The sequence below is a fragment of the Diaporthe batatas genome, assembly GCF_019321695.1.
Source record: "Diaporthe batatas strain CRI 302-4 chromosome Unknown Contig00011, whole genome shotgun sequence".
NCBI lineage: Eukaryota > Fungi > Ascomycota > Sordariomycetes > Diaporthales > Diaporthaceae > Diaporthe > Diaporthe batatas.
In genome coordinates this window covers 1,702,690-1,721,945 of record NW_025408558.1, presented here as the reverse complement: position 1 = coordinate 1,721,945, position 19,256 = coordinate 1,702,690, and the positions used below count along the sequence as shown (strand labels likewise).

Genomic DNA, 19,256 nt, shown 5'->3' with positions numbered 1-19,256 from the left:
CAAGAAATGTGCATAACGTGCAGCTTCGAGTTCCAGACCCCTAAATTCTGTTCGTAATTCATCATTCAACTCAAAATTTCCTATAGCTTGCATTTACGACTTTCCTTGCCGGTTTGGTTGCAGCTTACTTGTCTCTAAAACTTGTCCTAGCTTGGACCCAAGACAGGAAGCCTCCTGCAATCCTAAACGAGTTCTCATTTGTCGAGGTGCGTTAAACATTGACCGGGTAAAAGGTGGATCTGTGTGTCAAGCTGCAGTGCATAAAACATTCAATCCGGTGCATACCCCCTGAGCCCACTGACGAGGTCCTGCCATGAGTAGTGACAAATATAACTGACAAATATAAGCCATCCACATGCCATTTTTAAGACCTTTTGTCTTTTAACGTCAGGAGTGGGAAGCCAAGCAGAGTATGGTCAGCTTCGATGCTCAGGGTGCTTAAGGATTCCGTGTTCCAGGTTGGCAGCCTGACGGGAATGGGCAAAGCCGGCGTCAACACAAGTCAACAAGGACTTCACAAGTGCGCCATGTTCCTGAGTGAGCTGGCGAAAGCTTAATACGCCGACGACATTGTATGAAGACGACATGTATTTCTTCGGACGTATGCTTAATAGAAGCGGAACCACGTAAATACGCCGATCATGATGATTTTATTTGGTAACGAACTGGGTAGTATCACCTCTGTCCTCATTCATACCCTCGTTTATGGCGTGAAGGACCTGGGATACACGAAGCGATCTGATTGACGTTATAGACGGCGGTGTTTGGGGATGGGCTCGGCATCTAATAATCAAGGTTGTTGCGGAGGGATTGTGGGACCCTATGAACTCTTATCGAATCCTCGCAGTAGTCGTGGCCAGGGAGCTGTACTAAATGCATGTGGTGTTCACAACTCTTCACTCCTACCTCTACTGGCCCGGGGTACCCCAACTGCTCGTCACCGAGTTATTCCATTTCCATGAGGTGGTCGCGACTTATATGATAAATCATATTGGAAAGTGCGAATGAAGCAAAGCCTATGTTTTTCCCTAGAAGATATCTGAGCACAGCCACCACCATTTTGGCGTCGGCATCGAGAATATGGGCCGGAGACGGCTTGGATTCACCTTTGTAGCACCATGCAGTTCAACAACCTCTTCGCTGAGCTGTTATATTAATCTTTTCAGCACAAGACGGTGCTGTCAAAACGGCCTTTATGCACCTGGGCACCGTTGTCCAGTGGACATGATAGCGTAGATAATTTGATTGACCTGGCACAGATAGGTAGGTACGTCCTGCCATGCGCTTTTGAGGGTATTATCAAAGACCATGCGCAATTGTGAGAGCAGCCCGGGAACCACAAAGGGATGACTTGATGGTCCATAAAAGGCTCTTGAAGAAGGGCAACATCTCCCAGATCTCGAACACGATCCATGAGACAAGGACCTGTGCATGGGGAGAATCAGCCGCCACCTTTGACCGGTAGAAGCAATCCATGGGAGAAGACATAGCGTCGCCAATATTTTTGCAGCAGCTCAAATGATTCGAAGACTGGCTTCATGAAAGTTACGGCTGATCAACACGTCTCTAGTATAGCTAGCTGCATAGCAAAGACCTAGGGCGGTTCATCTCCTGAGACTCGACCCTGCAGGGAACTGCAACATTTTCAATCACACTAATAAATCTAGCACTCTCGGGTGCTCTCGGGACTGATTCTGATGCACAATATCCCCAGCGAAAAAATTATCAGATGGTTCAATGTTCAAATGTTTCTAAAGTTGGTTTAGCTCGACGATCCGCAACGAGTCTCCACCTCCGCGCCTACTCACAAATTACTCCCGCTGCGGGGGCTTTGAATTGAATTGGCTTGAGAGGGGTAACTATATATTAGGAGACTGGTGTCCAAGTCGGTACGCTAGGGTAGTGTGTGCCTGAAAAGTTGTTTACATCAACCCACACTTAAGCACTGAAAGATTGAGTGTCCCTGCCAGTGCCAGTAATACTACTTACTGTCTGTGATAAGTGAAGTGATGCCCCCCCTGGCTAAATTCGTATGTACGCACGTGCCACATAAATTTCTTTACTCCCTTTCTAAAGTAGTTTTCTTTAAAAAACTCTTTTATTATATACCTTAAAATTATATAAAAAGTATATTTATAATTCTTATTAAAAGCTATATAAGAATATAATTTTTAAATATTTATTTAATTAAGGTTTAAATTTTATTAATATATATATATAAATCTTTATAAAACTCTTTTAAATTTTTATTTAAAATTATAAAAAAAGTATTTTTAAAATCCTTATTTTAAACTTTATAAAAGAGTCTTTTTAAAATTTTTAATTAATTAACTTTCAGATTTTATTAAAATATATAAAGACTTATTTTAATAAATATTTTAAAAATACAACCTTATAGAATTTAAAATAAGGATTATAGATATATTTTTTATATAATTTTTAGTTAAGAAATAAGAGAGTTATTAAGAAAAGACTAGTTTAAGAGGGTATGAAAAAATTGTGTGGCACGTGCGTAAATACGAATTTAGCCAGGGGGGGGGGGCATCACTTCGCTTGTCACAGACAGTAGTAGGCTGGGGTCATCGCATAAGAACCTTATCGATATTACGTGGATTTTAAACGTCTAGTGTTAGTCTGCTAAGCAGTTTGCAGCATACCTAGGTAATGAATCGGTGTGTGCATGAACCTCTAGTACGAAGCTAAGCTATATTCGGGATACACAAGGGCTGTTGTTAAGAGAGAACCGCAGGGCCGGTTCCCTATGTAGAAGCGCGCTTTGAGGCCTCTTTGCCACTGTGGGTCCGGGGTTATCAAGGATTACGAAGTTGTGTGTTGTGAGGCCTAGAACGGCCTGGACTGGCCGGTGTCCACCATTGCGCATCTACCCGCAACCCTGGTGCTGGTAAGTCAACGGCGATAGCAGGGCTACTACCTACTATCATCTGGCTTTCCCGTTCCGCAAAACTCGGATAGCCCCTCGGCTCATACTGGCAATTTGCCTCCCGAATCAACATGGGGGCATGCTGTGCTATGTTGACCTGTGCCACATCGCGCTCACTTGCCGTTGCCTTTCTCGTCACTCCCTAACCATCTTTCCTACCTGCCTGTGCAATCCGTTATTCTCGCCCTTGCACCCTCCTAGGTGACTATGATGCGACTTGGGGCTCGTGGCAGAGCCGTGACCCCTCCCAAACCACCGACTTCTCCAGCCTCAACCTCCTCTGCCACAGTCTTCACTCCTTGTTATCCCAAGTCGGAGGCTGACAAGTCAGCGTCCCGGCCACTTCCTACCCGTCAGTTGCTTATTTCGGATGACCGGCTGTGTAGCGAACCAATTTTGGCATTTGACGAGGAGCTGCACAACGCAAGTTACAATCCGCTTCCGGGAAACGATCTGCCGCAACGACCCAATGGGTTCACCGACCCATATCTTATGCCGTCCCTGGCGAGGAATGAACGACTTCGACTGACCATGCTGTGGTACTATACTCGCGGTCTCGATGGAGACCGTGAATTCGTGCAGCTGCTACAAGAGAAGCTGGATCTGGTTCAGACTTTCGTGCAGTGGGACTTCGCGATATTAGGGCTGCTTAGCGAAGATATGTTCACTCGGGTGGCTGCATCTGGCATGCCTACGGCTATCGTTCCTCGTCGGGAGAGCACCTGCTCCCACACAATCAACCAAGAGCCAGGAGTCAGTATCTCGCTTCGAAATACTGACCTACATACGTACTAAATATCCTGCCAGGCTGTCTTCAAATTACCCAACATGGCGGGCGACTGGCGATTCCAGGCATCTCCTCCCGTCGCGCAAGGCGGCCTTGGTAGTTACGCCGGGGTGCCACTCCGGTGTATGACCCCAACGGGCGAACAGGTTGCCCTCGGAAGCCTTTGCGTGGCCTCCAACTCGGCACATGCACATCTCACTCCGAGTCAAGAAGCTGCCCTCATCGCTTTCGGAGACATGCTCGTCACAGATATCGTTAATCGTTCGCGTTATGAACGACGACAGCAGCGCACCAACATGGCACAGCGCCTTGCAGAGTCCCTTCTTGGCGATCCGGACAATGCCGAGACACGCATCTTAGATCTTGTGCGTGAATTTTATCCCGACGCTTCTGTTGATATACTTGAGGCTCCCGACAACACAATCCCGCTACCCAGGCATCATCCTGTGGATGTGAGTAGTATTCACGAAGGCCTGTGGGAAGATACAGAGTTCATCGACGAGCTCATCAGGACGGCGAACTTTACGAGGATCAACACATCAAAGACTGTACGAGCTATTGCCCACCATTGCCAGAACTTCCCTTATCAAAGGTTCCTCGTTGTGGCTTCGAGTCACGTCCAGGTCGTGTTTGATGATGTGGATTCATGGTTCGTCGAAAGGTGCGCCACATCTCTTGCCACAGCATTTCAGGAAAGAAGCTTGAGAGAGGCCATGAAGGCAAAGGACCAGTTCATCAGAGGGATCACCCACCAACTACGGACCCCCATTCATGGGGTCCTGGCGTCTTGCGAGCTTCTTAGTGAAGAACTGGCTGCCCGCAACGAACTCAGAGAAGGTACGGTTGGGAATGAAACAAACCCGTCGTCCTTCATCAAAACCATCAGAGACTCGGGAAGACAACTGATGATGACGGTAAACAATATCCTCAAACTCAACTATTGGTCAGAGACCATCGCAACTAGGCACCACTTCGGCCTACAATCTCTTGCCCACCTGGAAGAGGACATCGTGCACCAGGTGAAACAGTTGGTTTCAGAACACGACTTTCCGTCGACTCCCATCTTCTTTGATAACCGACTGGGCAGTGATGAATATCTTACCATCATGGATCCGTCGCTACTGAAAGAATGTTTACAACCCTTACTCCTTAACGCATTGTCTAATGACAACGATGGCGCCGTGGCTGTTGTCATTTCGTCACCACCTGACAAATCTCGCTTGATTTTTGACGTCCTGGATGCCGGCTGTGGTATTCCGCCAGCTGATCAGGCCCGAATTTTTGAGGCATTCGAAAAGATTGATCCACACAGTCGTGGAGCAGGGCTCGGTCTGACCATAGCGACGAAAATAGCCGCCTCGATGAACGGCAATGTGTCTTTAGTCTCGTCATCGCAAGACCCAGACAACCATGGCTCTCACTTTCGCGCCGAACTTTGCGGACCCGAACTCACACGAGACACCGCCCGTCAGTCGCGGACATTGGAATCCCTTCAACACATACCTCGTCGGTTCCGGATTGCTGATACTCCCGATCAACGCTCTCAATTGATTTTGCATTTCGCGAGCTTCCTCGAGCATCGGGGGTTCGAACGAGTGGACGCCTGCATGGAAGCCTTCACAATCGTCACTTACACACCAGATACCGTCAAATTCCAGAGAATACTCGACTCCTTGGAGCATGGGCAACGCTTAATCTGCTTGACTCCCACAGGCTTGGAAGATGTGCGGGACGACAGGGTTCACTTTCTCTCCGGCCCTTTCTTTTCAGCGCGTCTGCACGAAGTCCTCCAAGAACTCGACAAGGCATACAAAATCCAAAATCTCAAAAGCGAAAACAATCTGTCAGACGGTCCTCAAGTCCACGAGAACGATGGACTACACCGACTGTCAGCGCTTCAGATTGCATCACCGCCAACCCAACCACCAGAGATTGATCCTGTTGCACTGCTAGTGGACGACAATATTGTGAATCTACGTATTCTGCAAATGTACTGTGAGAAGCGGAAGATAACTTACAGCACGGCAATCAATGGCATAGAGGCTGTGGACCGATTCGAGAAGTCTTTATCAGATTACCGGCCGATCAATCTCATCCTCATGGACTTACAAATGCCTCTTTGCGACGGCGTTGAAGCAACTCGGCGGATTCGCGACATTGAAAAGAAGAACCAGCATGCGAGTTTCCACAGTCGCATTTTTATGATTACAGGTCAAGACTCCCCCGAAGACAAGGGTTTATCCTTCTCAGCCGGCGCAGATGCCTTTTATGTTAAGCCAACGGGTATAAAGGCCCTTGACAAAGGCATTGGAGAGCATTTCCCGGGGTTTCTAAGAAAGATTCCGCTTGTTAAGCCAAAGATAGAAAGATGAGGTCACGTGGAATTTGATGATTACGTTCTCAATTCTTGAACCCTGCAAACAAGATTAACACGGAAAGGCCCAGCGTTGTCGAATTTACTTGTAAATATTAGCCGTCAATTCAAGCCACGGCCTTGGATAATGTGTATGTATCGCCAATTAGTAGACCTTGCGTTGTTGAATCACAACATTGTCCGAGAGAAAGAAACTCTAGGAACTTATTTTTTTGGGCACAAACGCGGTCAGCCTAGCAAGTCCAAAGTCTTTACTTGTTAATTTCGCTTCTATTCCGCACGTTCCAAGACAGACATGGCACCTTCACATAGGGATCAAGGCTCAAGACCCAGCGTTTTTTTTAATAAAAAAACACAATCACAAGAACAATAATAAAAGTGCACAGTGAATACAATACTTGGGAGCGTGCCGCACAGACAAGTTTAGCAGGCATCGCTCCCGACGGCACTGCTGACTAGAATTATCGACATAAATAGCCTCGGGGCTAAGGAGCGGCGAAAGAGTCACCAACAACAGTCCAAATGGAGCCATGTAAACAATCGTCTAGAATACAATAGTACTTAAATCTATACTGACTCAATTAATAATGACGCGAATTAAGGGTATCCGTGACGTAGTATGGATGAGCCGACGATTCACTGCATGTGACACTGAGGCCATGTGACGGCGCCAACGAAGTAGTCACCGCCATGGAGGAAAAGGTACGGAATATATTATTGGTGCGCTTCAATAGATGAATATCAGTCTAGTTTGGATACGCGGTTATCCATATCATTACTCTGTATTTACGTAACAAAGGCAGCACGAATTATGATGTATGAGGGGAATATCTCGCAGCTGAGACACCGGCCTCGGAATATATGTAGTGACTCATTTGGGCCAGAGTTCCTGCTCTTATATGTTTCTCATGTCCCTTCCCAAATAAACCCATAGCTGATTCTTGCTTAATCCTCTTTAGAGCTTCTTGCGTGTTATAAGAATTGCAATATAACCCAATCCTCAAAACCTCAGGGAAGGTATGCCTCAGCTAAGTGCTAGGCTCCGCACAAGAGCATCCACTTTTGGGTGACGGCCGAGAAACTCTTCCATCATCTTCAGCTCATCGCGGCTCCCGCCAGCCTCGAGAATCACTTGTCTATATCGGCTCCAAGACGCCCGACTCTGAGGATTGAGAGCCAATACTGTTTCATAGAAGTCCGCGGCAAATATTTGTGCACTATTCTCATTCAGAAACCTTCATCGGTTGACTGATTTTATAGTGGGGTGATATTTACCTGAGATACGAGAAGTAGCCAGCATCATAGCCGGACATCAAGTGTCCAAAATGACAATGAGCGGGTCCCCATGCGCTCGGCTCTGGGTTTCTCCGAAGAGAAAATTCCTCTTTTATACTGTTGTAGAGCTGTGTTTCATCCAGCTCTAATAGATAGTCTAAGCTTGCAGGGTTATGTACTGCCATGTCGAATACCGAATCTGCGCTTTGTGTCATTTAGAACGGTTTCTCTCACACTGGAACAGTCTATGAAGACTTACGTCTGCTGGAGAAGTCCAAAGGCTTTGTTCAGATTGCGGCTCGCAATAAGCTGCTCCAGCACCTCGTCCTGAATTCGTTCCGCTGGCAGGGTTGCCCCGGGATGTTGAGCCCTCCATGCCTGTAAGCAATGGGGATCCACCCTCGAATAGTGGCAGCTCAGCTCCTTCAGATCGCTCATATTCCAACACCAATTCTCAAGCATCATGCTCAGAGCTTCGGCAAATTCTGCCGGTGCTCTCCATGCGTGATATCTAGTGTGAAATGTTCGAGACAGTAGGTCGTGGATACCATGGCCAAGCTCTAGTATAAGGACATTCTCAGTGTGTGATTCCGTGGTAAGGAAAGACAATGGGCTGAAACACTACCATGGAACAGAGTTACTACTTCGGAGTGCCTGAGTAAGGCGCATCCGGTGATTGGTGAAGGGGAGAAGTTGCACATCAAGATAGTTGCTGGAAATACTCGACCACCATTGGGTTTCAGATATGACTGTTCTCAAGAGTTAGTCAGCTATGAAGAGGAAAGGATTGTAAATACTTACTGCCTGTAGGTTGACATTCTGGTTTCCTTTGTACTTCCCATCCCTATATAGGATATCTGAAAACAGGTATCCAACGAATTCACTTGTGTGCTCTGTTCTATCATCCCAGACCGACCAAGCTTCCACATCCTCATGCCAGACTCTGCCAGTCAGCTCTTCGGGCACAATGGGCACAAAACGTAGTTGAAGGAAAGACCCGAACAGCCCCAGCATTCTTAATACGGTATTTCTAAGTGGGAAGTACTGTGAAATGAGCTCTTGGTCTACCCGCTTCTCGTCCTCGAGCAATCTCATGTAGTAGTGGAAGTCCCAAGGGAATATTTCGTCGTCTCCTGCTTGAGTGCTTGTTACCAACTCCCTCTTCAGAGCCTTCAGCTGCTCCAATGCTCTCTGTCCTACCGGAAGAAGTTGGTCGCGCATGCGCTGTAGCATATCGTATACCCATTCAGTCGAAGTGGCAATTCTTTCTTGCAGCTTGAATTCGGCATGGCTCTTGAAACCGAGGAGATGTGCGGTCTCGTGACGTAAAAGTACAACCCTCTTGAATATTGAGATATTTTCTGGAAGCTTCTTTTCGTTGCCGAGATACAACTTCTTCCTAGTGGCGGGGTTTCGGGCGTGTCTCAGAACCAGAAGTCTGTCTGCACGCTTGCCGTAGTCGATGTATACCTGATCCTGGCGCTTGCTCTTTGCGGTAAGATGTTGGATCTCTTGCGCGGGCAGGCCTTCAAGCTCCGTGAGCGTAAACCAAGCTCCCTCTGTGTGCTCTCTGAGGTTCCGATTGAAGTCCTGGCAAAGACGGTCGATTTCTTTCCGAACATCAAGCAACTTCTGAATCTTGTCTGGAGTCAACTTTCCGTGGCCAACATTGGTAAACCCGCGCAACATATCCCGCACTGCTTTTGCACACTCTTCGTTGGGGTAATCGTCTCTATCAGCAACAGCTTTGACAAGCAGAAACAGGTCACTTCTCAACTTCAACTGAGCGTTACATTCGGACATTAATCTAGTCGCCTCCTCTGCTGCGTCACGGCTCTCTTGATCCGGACCTGCGTAACGATACATGTCTATCACAGCTTCGGTTCCTTGATTGATGTCCTCATCCTCAAGCAAAGGTTGGATGACATTTTCAAACGTGGCTGTCTCGGTCGTGACGTTCAGGGACACCGAATTGTAGGCTGCTGTCCGGATAGCGATGATGCGCTGTATCGTAGGGATCACTTCATCCGCTGCTAGCATTCGCGGCAGAGGCTGGGCCCGGGTTTTTGTTGGAAACGTGATCGGCTGGGTTATTATTGAAGACATCGTACTGTTTCTGGCGATAAATTGAAAGAGAATACGCGAAAATGGTCTGGATAGATGCGCTCATCATCTCAACTCACGACCCCTCAAAGCTATGTTGTCCAGGTGGGATCGAGGCTGGCGTCAATGATCACACCGACTATCGAATAATGAATGTCCTAATTCATGCTAGTGGAGCCGGGTTTTGCCGATTATATTCTTGTAACGGGGCTATCCCATTTTATGCAACTAGACTGTACTACCTACCTAGGTACTCTTGCCGATTCTTTTTCCTCTGCCTGAGGACGCCCAACTCTATAGGCGAATCTATGGCGAACTTTCGCCACTTCATTTAGCTTGCAAGAAATAGGAATTCCCATTTACGCTCCAGATTTCGACAGGTCTTGGCACCGGCTGAACCTATGAGTACCCTAGGGTACACCAAGGAGACTTGACGTCGTTCGACCCAGGCGTTATTTGCCTAAACACCTGGGAAACTTCATCAAAGTGTACGAAATAGAACATCTACTCGTCGTCACCCAAGTAAACCCTAGGGTAGGAAGTTGAGCACAGCGGGGTAGTACCTTGCGGATGTCACTCAATAGAAAGTCGTCACAGACTGGGCAAAAAATTGAATTGATAAGCCAAAAAGCAACGATTTATACACTCGTTTACATTCCAAGCCGCCAAAAGTACGCTAATAGCGCATAAATGTCACGTACACTTAAAGTTGTGTATATAAACAGTTAACTTAATAAATTTAAGTCTTATAAATTAATAAATAGTACTAAAAGGAAAAGGGTATTCCTAATACTCTAAAACTTTTTTTTATATTATTCTAAAAGATTTAGTTATAGAAAAACTTAAGTTAAAAGTTCTACTTAGAATATCTATTATTATCTAGGTATTTTAAAAGGGTAATATAAATAATATAAGACCTATATATAAGTAGAGTACTTTTAATTAAAGTACTAAATACACTTATTATAAATTTAAAATATTATTAGAAATATAACTTTAATATAAATTACTTAACAACTAGTAGTTATAACCTAATAGAAATAGTACTATTTAATAGCCCTAATTAAAAGAAGTATTTTAATATATAAAAAGTTTATAAATATTATATATTTAATATAAAATAGAAGAAAATATTTAAATTATATACTTTAAGCGCTAATTACTCTACAACTAGAACTCTAAATCTAATACGGAAAAAAGTTTTAGAGTGCTAGAAATACCCTCTTTCATTTAATATTTCTCCTAACTATATTAGACTTATATTCATAGAGTAAACGTAATATATTATTCTAATAATGGTTGCGCGGAAAGTTTAGTGGTGCGCAACATTTATGCGCCACTAGCATACTTTTGGCGGCTTGGAATGCAAACAAGTGTAGTCTCCGGAACCTAGAGTGACTGTCTCCGCCTCCAACGCGGAGTAAAGTTGCGACCATCCCCATGAAAATGAATAACACATCGCATGATAGAAAGGCACCCCCACAATAACAACGAAGAATGAAAATCAACGCAACAGGCCCATAACTCGCGTGCCGCGTGTCGGCTCATGCATACCTTCAGATGCAAGTGCCGAATGAGGGTCAGTGGGACTAGGCAAAACCGCCCACCCGGTCCAGGAGGTTCTTCAGCCCTCCCATGACCTCCCGCATGTTCGCGATCTCGGCGTCACAGCCTCCTCCGACCTTGGCCTTGAGCTCCTCCACAGCATTCTCCAGCTCGTTCATCTTGTCCACGATGGCGCTCAGAGACGTGTTCTGCAGGGCATGGACCACATTCTCCAGGCGTGTCATCCGGGCCTCCTGATTGTCCACCCGGCCCTTCTCAAGGCCCATCTCAGCCTCGATTCTTCCAAACTCATCGCGGACGTGCGCGTTGTTCGAAGCGACATTGTCGCAGATGGTGCGCAAGTAGCCCATCTCGGTCTGCAGGCGGGTCATCGAGTCACCAATGTCATTCGCGGAGACATCTCCCTCAATCGTGGCCAGCATCGGCTCGGGGCTCATGCTGGCGAACGCCTCAGGGGCCGGCTTGATGCTGGGCCGGGCCGGAGAGGACAGGTGGTGGCCCTCGACGGGATTCACATCGCGCTGGTCACGACGGAGAGGAACCGAGGTGGGGTAGCCATGCGCAACGAAGCCGTGTCTACCGGGGGCACTCGGCATGCCATAGGCATCAGCGAGAGGGCTGTCCCCTCCCTCCATGCCAGCCACGGGCGCACCTCTCAGGGAACTGCTGCCACCGAGAGCGGCGTCACGTTGTTGAGCGCCAGTAGGGTCAGAAGGCACCCATCCTTTGTTTCTGAGAAAATCGGCGATGGGCACAAGGGTCTGAAAACCAGAACCGCGATACTGTCCCGCTCTGAACGCGGCCATCTTGGACACGGTGTCTTGTCCGCGGGAGCGTCTGCGCAGCGTGTCAGCGGATTTAACAGTGGATGCTGTGTGTCGTGGATGATGGGACCTACCGTCTCTCCATGGTCTCTCTCATGGCCATTTTAAACATGGCCGACTTCTGAGATTCAGTGGCAAGGGCAAAGGCGGGGTCCTTCTGGACATTCTTGCGGGTGTTGAGCATGGCCTTGTAGTCAGCCTGCTTCGCCGCCGTCTCGACGGACTCAGCAGTGGATTGAGACATCCTGCGGCGGTGTCCTTTGGAAGTCCTGGAGTCAGCGGAGTGCCCACCAGAGGCCATTGTTATGGCTGCTATTGTGCTGACGGAGGATGGTGATGTGCAAGAGAGGAGTATGTGTAGGACAAGTAAGTGAGTGGTCGGAACGAGTTGAGCTAGAGGTTGTATGGGATGAGGGAGGGATGTTGGTTGGGAGGATGGCAAGTCGGAGGGAGGGGTAAGAGAGAAAGAAAGAGAGTGGAGGTAAATGAGAGGTTGTGAGGCGATGATGTATCAGGCCAAGAGCAGAAGGAAATTGCGAGGCCAGAGGTTGTGGCTCACCTGTGGTAATTGGAGAAGGAGCTGGTCAGGTCGGAAGTGTGAAAGAAGGAACCGACGGTCGGAATGAGAAGCAATTCACAAGTGAAACTCCCTGGGACGTGAGAGATGGGAGAGTGATAATTGTGGAAGTTGTCAGGTGGGATGCCCCCAAGATGAGGTAAGAAGTACGGAGTGGGTGTCTGGGAGAAAAGGAGGCTTGGAAATGGAGGAGTAGGGAGGGAGGAGGGGGAGGCTAGGAAGTAGAGAAGTAGTGAGGGAGGAGGTTGGAGGATGGAGGATGGAGGGTGGAGGGTGGAGGGTGGAGGCAGTGAGGAAGAGAGAGTTGTCAACGGAAACCACCAAACCGACATTTACCTACCCAAATCAGAGAGAAGCAAGCTGGAAGACGATGTGAAGAAGGGAAAAAGTGGATTGTTCCAAGCGAGTCACTCCTACCAGAAGGAATACCTGATGGCAAGAGCCTTCGAGAGTACGGTGCAGATGTCAAGGATTGTGGCGAGCAAGTTAGAGTCAAGTCTGAGGGAGAAGCAGTTGCTCTGAACGAAGCACATCCGATTGAATGGGGCAGGTGGATTTTGAGTTCACGAAACGTCGTTGAACTGCGATGCGACCTGAGGGAGGAGAGATAACTGAAAACATCTACGGGTTTCGCTTGCGAGAAAAAACGTGGCCAGGTTTCCACTTAACCTAACAGAGAAGGATCAGGTCGAACGGCAACAATAACCATCAGTGCCTGGGCTAGCACCAGCAGAACCCAACTACGGTCACCTCAGAAAAAGGCAAACACGATGAACGAGCTGTCAGAAAGAAACCTGGTCCTGTCCGGTCTGGAGAGCACGAGAGGCAAATATAGCACAGCAATGCGACGCCCGACAGCGATGAGGGAAAATGTTTCTTGTTTTCTATTTCGAGTACCTGAATAAGGTCCATAAAAGTAGCCTCACTCACCAGCAAAGATGAGAAGTCATGGGAGGCAAGACATGATTACAGGTCTAAGATGTGTCCTGAAGTTGCGGTAATTGACCGAGGCTGTTCAACTTCCTCCGGGGTGCTCGCTGCCAGAAATGCGACAATGGTACATAGAGATGCAATTGTCCCGCCAGCCAGCTAGTCATGAGAGAGTCCCTGCCGCTCCAGTCTCCGCAAGAAATTCTGCATCTTGAGGCTGCCAGGGCTCACCGGCCGAGTTGCAGGTTTACGGGGCGAGTAGCTTACAAGGAGGTCCTCCTCAGCGCGCTTCTTCTTTCGTGGGCTGGGCGATTCCTCCGTCACCGGTGACAAGATTGTTTTCCAGTGAGTCGACAGTTCGCTGTCCTGTTGCGAGTCGGATGGTTGCTGGGGCCCTCGATAGGCTGCCGCCGGGACTTTGGCGACATTGACAGATATTTCACCCAAGGGCGTGGCTGAGCCTCCGCCAGTGCTGCCCAATCGCGCCGGGGGGCGTTGTTGACCACCGGCTGCTGCCTCAGGTGGAGGTTCATTCTCCGCCAGGGGGCTCCACGGGAGAGGTCGGTGATCCTACTCCACCTTCTCCGCGGTAACCGTTCCTCGTTCGCGCCAGAGGCCGTAGTCCTCTTCGCAATTCTTCCACATGCGGATCGTCCCGTCCTCGGATCCAGTGGCGTACAGCTTCCCATCGGGAGAGAACTGAATGCACCAGATGGGTCCGTGATGGCCCTTCATCACGTCAATCTCCTGGCCTTCCCAATCGTACACGCGGGCCCACGTGCCGGGCTCCTCGCCCACGATGAACTTGTGGTTCTTGAGGTCCAGTCCAACGCTGGCAACCCCATGCGGAAGTGTGAATTCCTTGACCAGCTGGGTGCAGTCGGCGCCGCCGTAGAAGGAGACCTTCTTGCCCGCGGCGATGGCCAAGACAGGCAGGCCGCCGCCGATGTCGTTTGGCGACGTGAACTGGGGCGCCAGAGACACAAGCTCACATGCCTTGATCTCGCCGTCGTAGACTTCCTCCTTGTAGTGGCTCCGCGAGGAGACATTGTGCCAGCGAAGGGTCTTGCCAGCGGCGGTGATGATGGTGGTCTGTTGGGGCCAGACGATGAACTTGATGGTATCAGGGTGGACCTCGCCAATCTGGTGGGCCATTTCGTGCGGGATGTGGTACGTGGTGTGCTTGGTCTCCTCGTCGGTCGTAGCGGTAACCCTCGCGTCGTTGTGGTCGTCCGACTTGAGATCCCAGATGCGAAGAATCTTCTCGTGGCCGCCGGTAGCCAGAATGTCGGAAATGTTGAGCGGGAAAGCGACGGCACGGACAACGTGGTCGTGCTTGAGGACGAGGAGCATCTCCCCGGTGTGAGCGTTCCAGACCTTGGTGGAAAAGTCGGCGGAGGCAGAGGCAGCGATCTTGTTGTCGGGACTTTGCTTGGCCTGCCAGGTGGCGCCCTTGTGCCCTATGAAGGTACCGATCCAGTCGCCGGTGCGACCGTGTCGGAGGATAGGGTGGCCATCTATCAGTTTGGTCAGCTCTTATGCCGTCAAGCCGGAACAGTAGCCACTGGGAGCTTGCGAGCAGTGGTGGCAGACGTACCCTTGCAAGCAGAGATAATAAAGTACTCCCCATCTTTCTCGAGGCTGGAGAAACTGATGTGGGGGACAGGGCGCGAGTGGCCGTGGCAGGTCAGGGGCAGGTACTGCCGAGCAGCGCCGTTGGATGCCATGTTGACTGCGAGAGGGACTTGAGAGTGTTGGTGATTGGCTGCCTGTGGCGGCGAAGCTTGTGAAGATAGGATTCGAGTGGACAGATGGGTATCACTGTGGGTGCGAAGTTCAAGACTGCGCGATGGTTCGGGCGCGATTCGATTTCGATGCGATGCGATGCGGTGCGACGCGACGGCAGAACTCGCTGCGATGCGATGGACTGCAAGGCGAGTATTAAGAGCGCCAAGCTTGCTGACAGCTCAGGTTTGCTATTTTCAAGTCGAATTGTGTGGTCAAAGAAACAAAACGAAGGCTGCTGTTCCCAATAGCAAGACAGCAGAACAAAAAAGAAAGAGAGAGAAAGGGAGGACTGAATTATGCAGGACAGCACTCTTTGGTCATGAATCGTATCGTATCAATCATCAAAAGGGATTGTTGACAGATTGGTGTTCTCCCAAGGGGCAGGAGGAGTCAACCCAGAAGCTTGAAGGGAGAGGATGGAGAGCTGAGAGGCAGGAAGTGGTCGATTGTTCCAAAGGTTGCACCTGTAGATCGATTGGCGAAGTCTGCAGGAGGTGGAAGTGACAGATGGGGGAGCCTTGGCGGGTTGGAAACAGAAAGAGGGACCCCTGTTGCCTTGGCACAGAATGGACCAATCATCAATCGCTCTCGCTGCAGAGGTGGGGCAGGGGCTTCGAAGCTCTTGGGGTTCTGGACCCTGCTATAGATGCACCCATGAACAAGACCTCAAGGTTGCTTGGGCCCAAAGCTCACATGGAGAACAGTGGGATTCAACCGGCCTACAAGCAACAAAGACAGGCCTGCATATCTTGCTAGAAACGAATGGAAAAGTATGCTTTGCATGCATTCTATCCTCGGCTCTGGTGGGATGTTTGGCTTTCAATGTCTGGAAGATCGTAGAAGCCCGGCAGAGCATGCACAGCAGATCACGACCTCGAGCTGTTACAAGCATGTGTATCTGCACGTGGGATTTGTCCTTGAGGGCTCACCCTCTGCTACTGGCCGCCCAGAGACAAGCTCTGCTTCCGTCTGAAATTGCAGTCCTCGTGGCTTTCGTCTCTGCTTCCATCCTGACTTCCAAACTTGCTCGCAGCTAACCGGGCAGCAAGGTACAGTACTCCGTACTCCGAACATGACCGTGCGGGGAGCCTGCCGTAACCCATGTACGGAGTACGTACCGTCTGCCCCGCGATGACCTCAGCAGGTTGTCGGTACGTACCGATAGCACCGCCCGCCACTCCTGGAGCTCCTGCCAACCGTTGCTGTCAACAAGACCGTTACGTATCTGGACTGCCTAGTTTCGACAGCGAGTGGAGGAGTATCTTGTCTCTTTTACCAACCTCTAACCCAGTTTCTCCTGTCCCTAGCTTGGTAAAGGACAGACACCGACGCCATCTCAGGTCCAGCAACCGCACTGATACCCTTGTCCCCAGCCCCCGGTCGGTGGCATTGCGTCTGTTTGACACCTGAGCTCCTCCCGACGCCGTCGACTTTGGCCGTTTCTCATCCGTTGCAGGCAACACTTGGGGAAACTGGTGGACGAGAAGCACAGCTCTGACGATGGAGTTCAAGCTGTCTGCCCAGCTACCGGGCCATGAGTCTGACGTTAGCATGGCTCCTCTGTTCGAACCCCAAGTCATGGCTCTATACTGACATCTACTCCGTTCTCTGCAGGTCCGCGATGTTCTCTTCCCAAGCCCCGACGTTGTCATCTCTGCCTCTCGCGATCACACTCTACGACTCTGGCGCAAGTCCTCCCAGAAGCCACCATCCTTCGATGCCACCGTCGTCACTCAGGGCCAGGAATGGCTCTCCAGTCTTGCATTCCTCCCCCCAAATGCCGAGTATGCCGACGGCCTTGTCATCTCCGGCGGTAAGGACACCATAATCGAGGTCAAGAAGCCGACTTCCACCCCTTCCGACAACGCCGAGCGCCTGCTCATCGGCCATGCCCACAACATCTGCGCGCTCGACTTGTCACCAAAGGGCACCTATATCGTGTCAGGGAGTTGGGACAAACAAGCCATTGTCTGGCGGGTCGGCAAGTGGGAGCCCGAGCTGAGACTGGCCGGCCACGACGCAAGTGTGTGGGGAGTCTTGGCACTGGATGAGACCACAGTCGTGACGGGATCAGCCGACGAGAAGATTCATATATATGACCTGCGTTCCGGTGCCGGTGGCGAGGTCAAGCCGCGGTCTACTATATACACTTCCGATGTTGTACGTGCCGTGTGCAAGGTACCTCAAGGTCATCCCACTGGCGCTGAGATTGCCAGCGCACACAACGACGGGGTGATACGGCTGTGGAAGCTCAACGGACAGTCTGTCGGCGAGTTGCACGGTCACGAGTCCTTTGTCTACAGCCTGGCGGCGCTCCCCAGCGGAGAGCTGGTGAGCTCGGGCGAGGACCGGACCATCCGGGTGTGGCGGGGTCTTGAGTGTGCGCAAACAATCACCCTGCCTGCCATATCGGTCTGGTCGGTTGCTGTGAGCCACCAGACCGGTGACATCGTGTCTGGCTCAAGTGACGGCATCGTACGTGTGTTCACAAGAAATGCCGACAGCTTTGCAGACGCCGAGACCCTCGCAAGCTTCGATGAGTCCGTCAAGGCTTCCTCCATCCCTGCGCAGCAGATGGGCGGTATCAACAAGGAGAAACTACCCGGTCCAGAATTTCTAACATCGAAAGATGGGACCAAGGAAGGGCAGATCCAGATGATCAACCAGCCGAACGGCTCTATTACTGCGCACCAGTGGTCTGCCGGTAAGCTCACATGCCACTCCCACGGGTTCCTGGCACTATGCTAACTAAATCACCAGGTGAAAGGAAATGGATCGAGGTTGGCACGGTCGTGGATGCTGTTGGGAGCAGCGGCAAGAAGGTCGAGTACATGGGCAAGTCCTACGATTATGTATTCGACGTGGCCATCGAGGATGGCGCCCCAGCGTTGAAGCTCCCATACAATCTGTCTCAGAACCCGTACGAGGCAGCCTCAAAGTTCCTGAGCGATAACGAGCTACCCCAAACCTACTTGGACCAAGTTTCGAATTTCATCGTCGAGAACACCAAAGGTGCGACGATCGGTCAGAGCTCAGGTCCGGCCGTTGATGAGTTCGGCACCGGCAGATACCAGCCCGGGGATGACTCCGCGTCACAAGCCCCTCCTGCAAAGAAGTCTCTTCCCCAGGACAAGTACCTAACCATAGCCACTGCCAAGTTCGATCCAGCGGTCAAGAAGATCCTGTCGATCAATGCCACGATGATATCTTCTGGCAGGAAGGAAACCGCTCTCAACCCGGCTGAGGAGGCCACCCTGGCCAAATTGGCAGAGAACCTAAGCAAGGCGATCCCAAGCGTGCCGGCATCGGTTCCTGGCACTGCTGCCGCGCCGACCTCTCAACCCCTCACCATCTCGGAGCACGACCTCGGCCTCGTGCTCAAGCTTGTCAGCCAGTGGCCTGACAACGAGCGCCTCCCCGGTCTCGATCTCCTACGATGTGTGGCCACATCGCCCCTGGCTGCAGGGTTCACCGGCCCCAGCGGCGAGTCCATCATCGACATCGCCCTACGCGCCGCCTTCCAGCCCAGCGGTGGCTCAAACATCAACGAGAACTGCGCCATGATGGCATTCCGGGCGGTAACGAACCTGTTCACGACCGAACAGGGCCGGCAGGTCGCCCACGCGCACGCGGAGAAGGTGGTCGACCACATGGAGTCGCTCGTCGGCATATCAGACACCCCCTTCAAGGGCCCCGTGGGCTTCCCCAACAACCGCAACGTCCTGATCGCGGTCACCACCGCGGCGCTCAACTACGCGGTCCTCGCCTCCCTCGTCGCGCGGAAGAAGGTCAGCGTCGGCGCCGGCGGCCCCATCACGCCCGAGGTGTTTGGCCTCCTGGCGAACGTTCTCGCCAAGATCCTGCAGGGCCAGTCGGACCCCGAGGTCAGCTACCGCGCGCTGGCGGCCCTCGGCACCATCGCTGCCGCCGGCTACGCCGAGGTCGTGCGGACACTCGGCGCGGACTCGGCTGTGCGGAAGGTGCTGAGCGCGGGCGGTGAGGAGCGCGTGACGAACCTGGCGAAGGAGGTTATTGGGTTGCTTTAGCTGGTGAATGTGGAATTGCGGTATGGGTGTGGAAGGAAGTGTAGA

General features: G+C 50.8%; 5 protein-coding genes across 5 annotated transcripts; 2 read left to right on the top strand and 3 right to left on the bottom strand.

The window, feature by feature from the left end:
* The first annotated feature begins 2,976 nt into the window (after window positions 1-2,976).
* KVR01_008885 (uncharacterized protein) lies at window positions 2,977-6,184 on the top strand. Its single transcript, XM_044790342.1, has 2 exons — window positions 2,977-3,694; window positions 3,749-6,184. The coding sequence occupies exons 1-2, from the start codon at window positions 3,149-3,151 to the stop codon at window positions 6,098-6,100; spliced, it is 2,898 nt and encodes a 965-aa protein (XP_044641387.1). The 5' UTR covers window positions 2,977-3,148; the 3' UTR covers window positions 6,101-6,184.
* A 942-nt stretch (window positions 6,185-7,126) lies between these two features.
* Window positions 7,127-9,570, bottom strand: KVR01_008966 (uncharacterized protein; the record flags this gene model as incomplete). The annotated part of the gene is made up of 4 exons (XM_044790044.1): window positions 8,179-9,570; window positions 8,003-8,126; window positions 7,637-7,937; window positions 7,127-7,337 (listed from the first exon to the last, which is right to left on the bottom strand). Exons 1-4 carry the CDS (start codon window positions 9,481-9,483, stop codon window positions 7,127-7,129), a joined length of 1,941 nt encoding a protein of 646 aa, XP_044641468.1. The 5' UTR covers window positions 9,484-9,570.
* A 1,499-nt stretch (window positions 9,571-11,069) lies between these two features.
* KVR01_009279 (uncharacterized protein) lies at window positions 11,070-12,811 on the bottom strand (the record flags this gene model as incomplete). Its single annotated transcript, XM_044791875.1, has 3 exons — window positions 12,788-12,811; window positions 11,945-12,128; window positions 11,070-11,883 (listed from the first exon to the last, which is right to left on the bottom strand). Exons 2-3 carry the CDS (start codon window positions 12,112-12,114, stop codon window positions 11,070-11,072), a joined length of 984 nt encoding a protein of 327 aa, XP_044641781.1. The 5' UTR covers window positions 12,115-12,128; window positions 12,788-12,811.
* Window positions 12,812-13,308: 497 nt separating this feature from the next.
* Window positions 13,309-15,634, bottom strand: KVR01_009182 (uncharacterized protein). Its single transcript, XM_044792838.1, has 2 exons — window positions 14,975-15,634; window positions 13,309-14,894 (listed from the first exon to the last, which is right to left on the bottom strand). The coding sequence occupies exons 1-2, from the start codon at window positions 15,102-15,104 to the stop codon at window positions 13,948-13,950; spliced, it is 1,077 nt and encodes a 358-aa protein (XP_044641684.1). The 5' UTR covers window positions 15,105-15,634; the 3' UTR covers window positions 13,309-13,947.
* Window positions 15,635-16,665: 1,031 nt separating this feature from the next.
* On the top strand, window positions 16,666-19,211 carry KVR01_009312 (uncharacterized protein; the record flags this gene model as incomplete). Its single annotated transcript, XM_044786583.1, has 3 exons — window positions 16,666-16,710; window positions 16,780-17,869; window positions 17,926-19,211. The coding sequence occupies 3 exons, from the start codon at window positions 16,666-16,668 to the stop codon at window positions 19,209-19,211; spliced, it is 2,421 nt and encodes an 806-aa protein (XP_044641814.1).
* Between the last annotated feature and the right edge of the window lie 45 nt (window positions 19,212-19,256).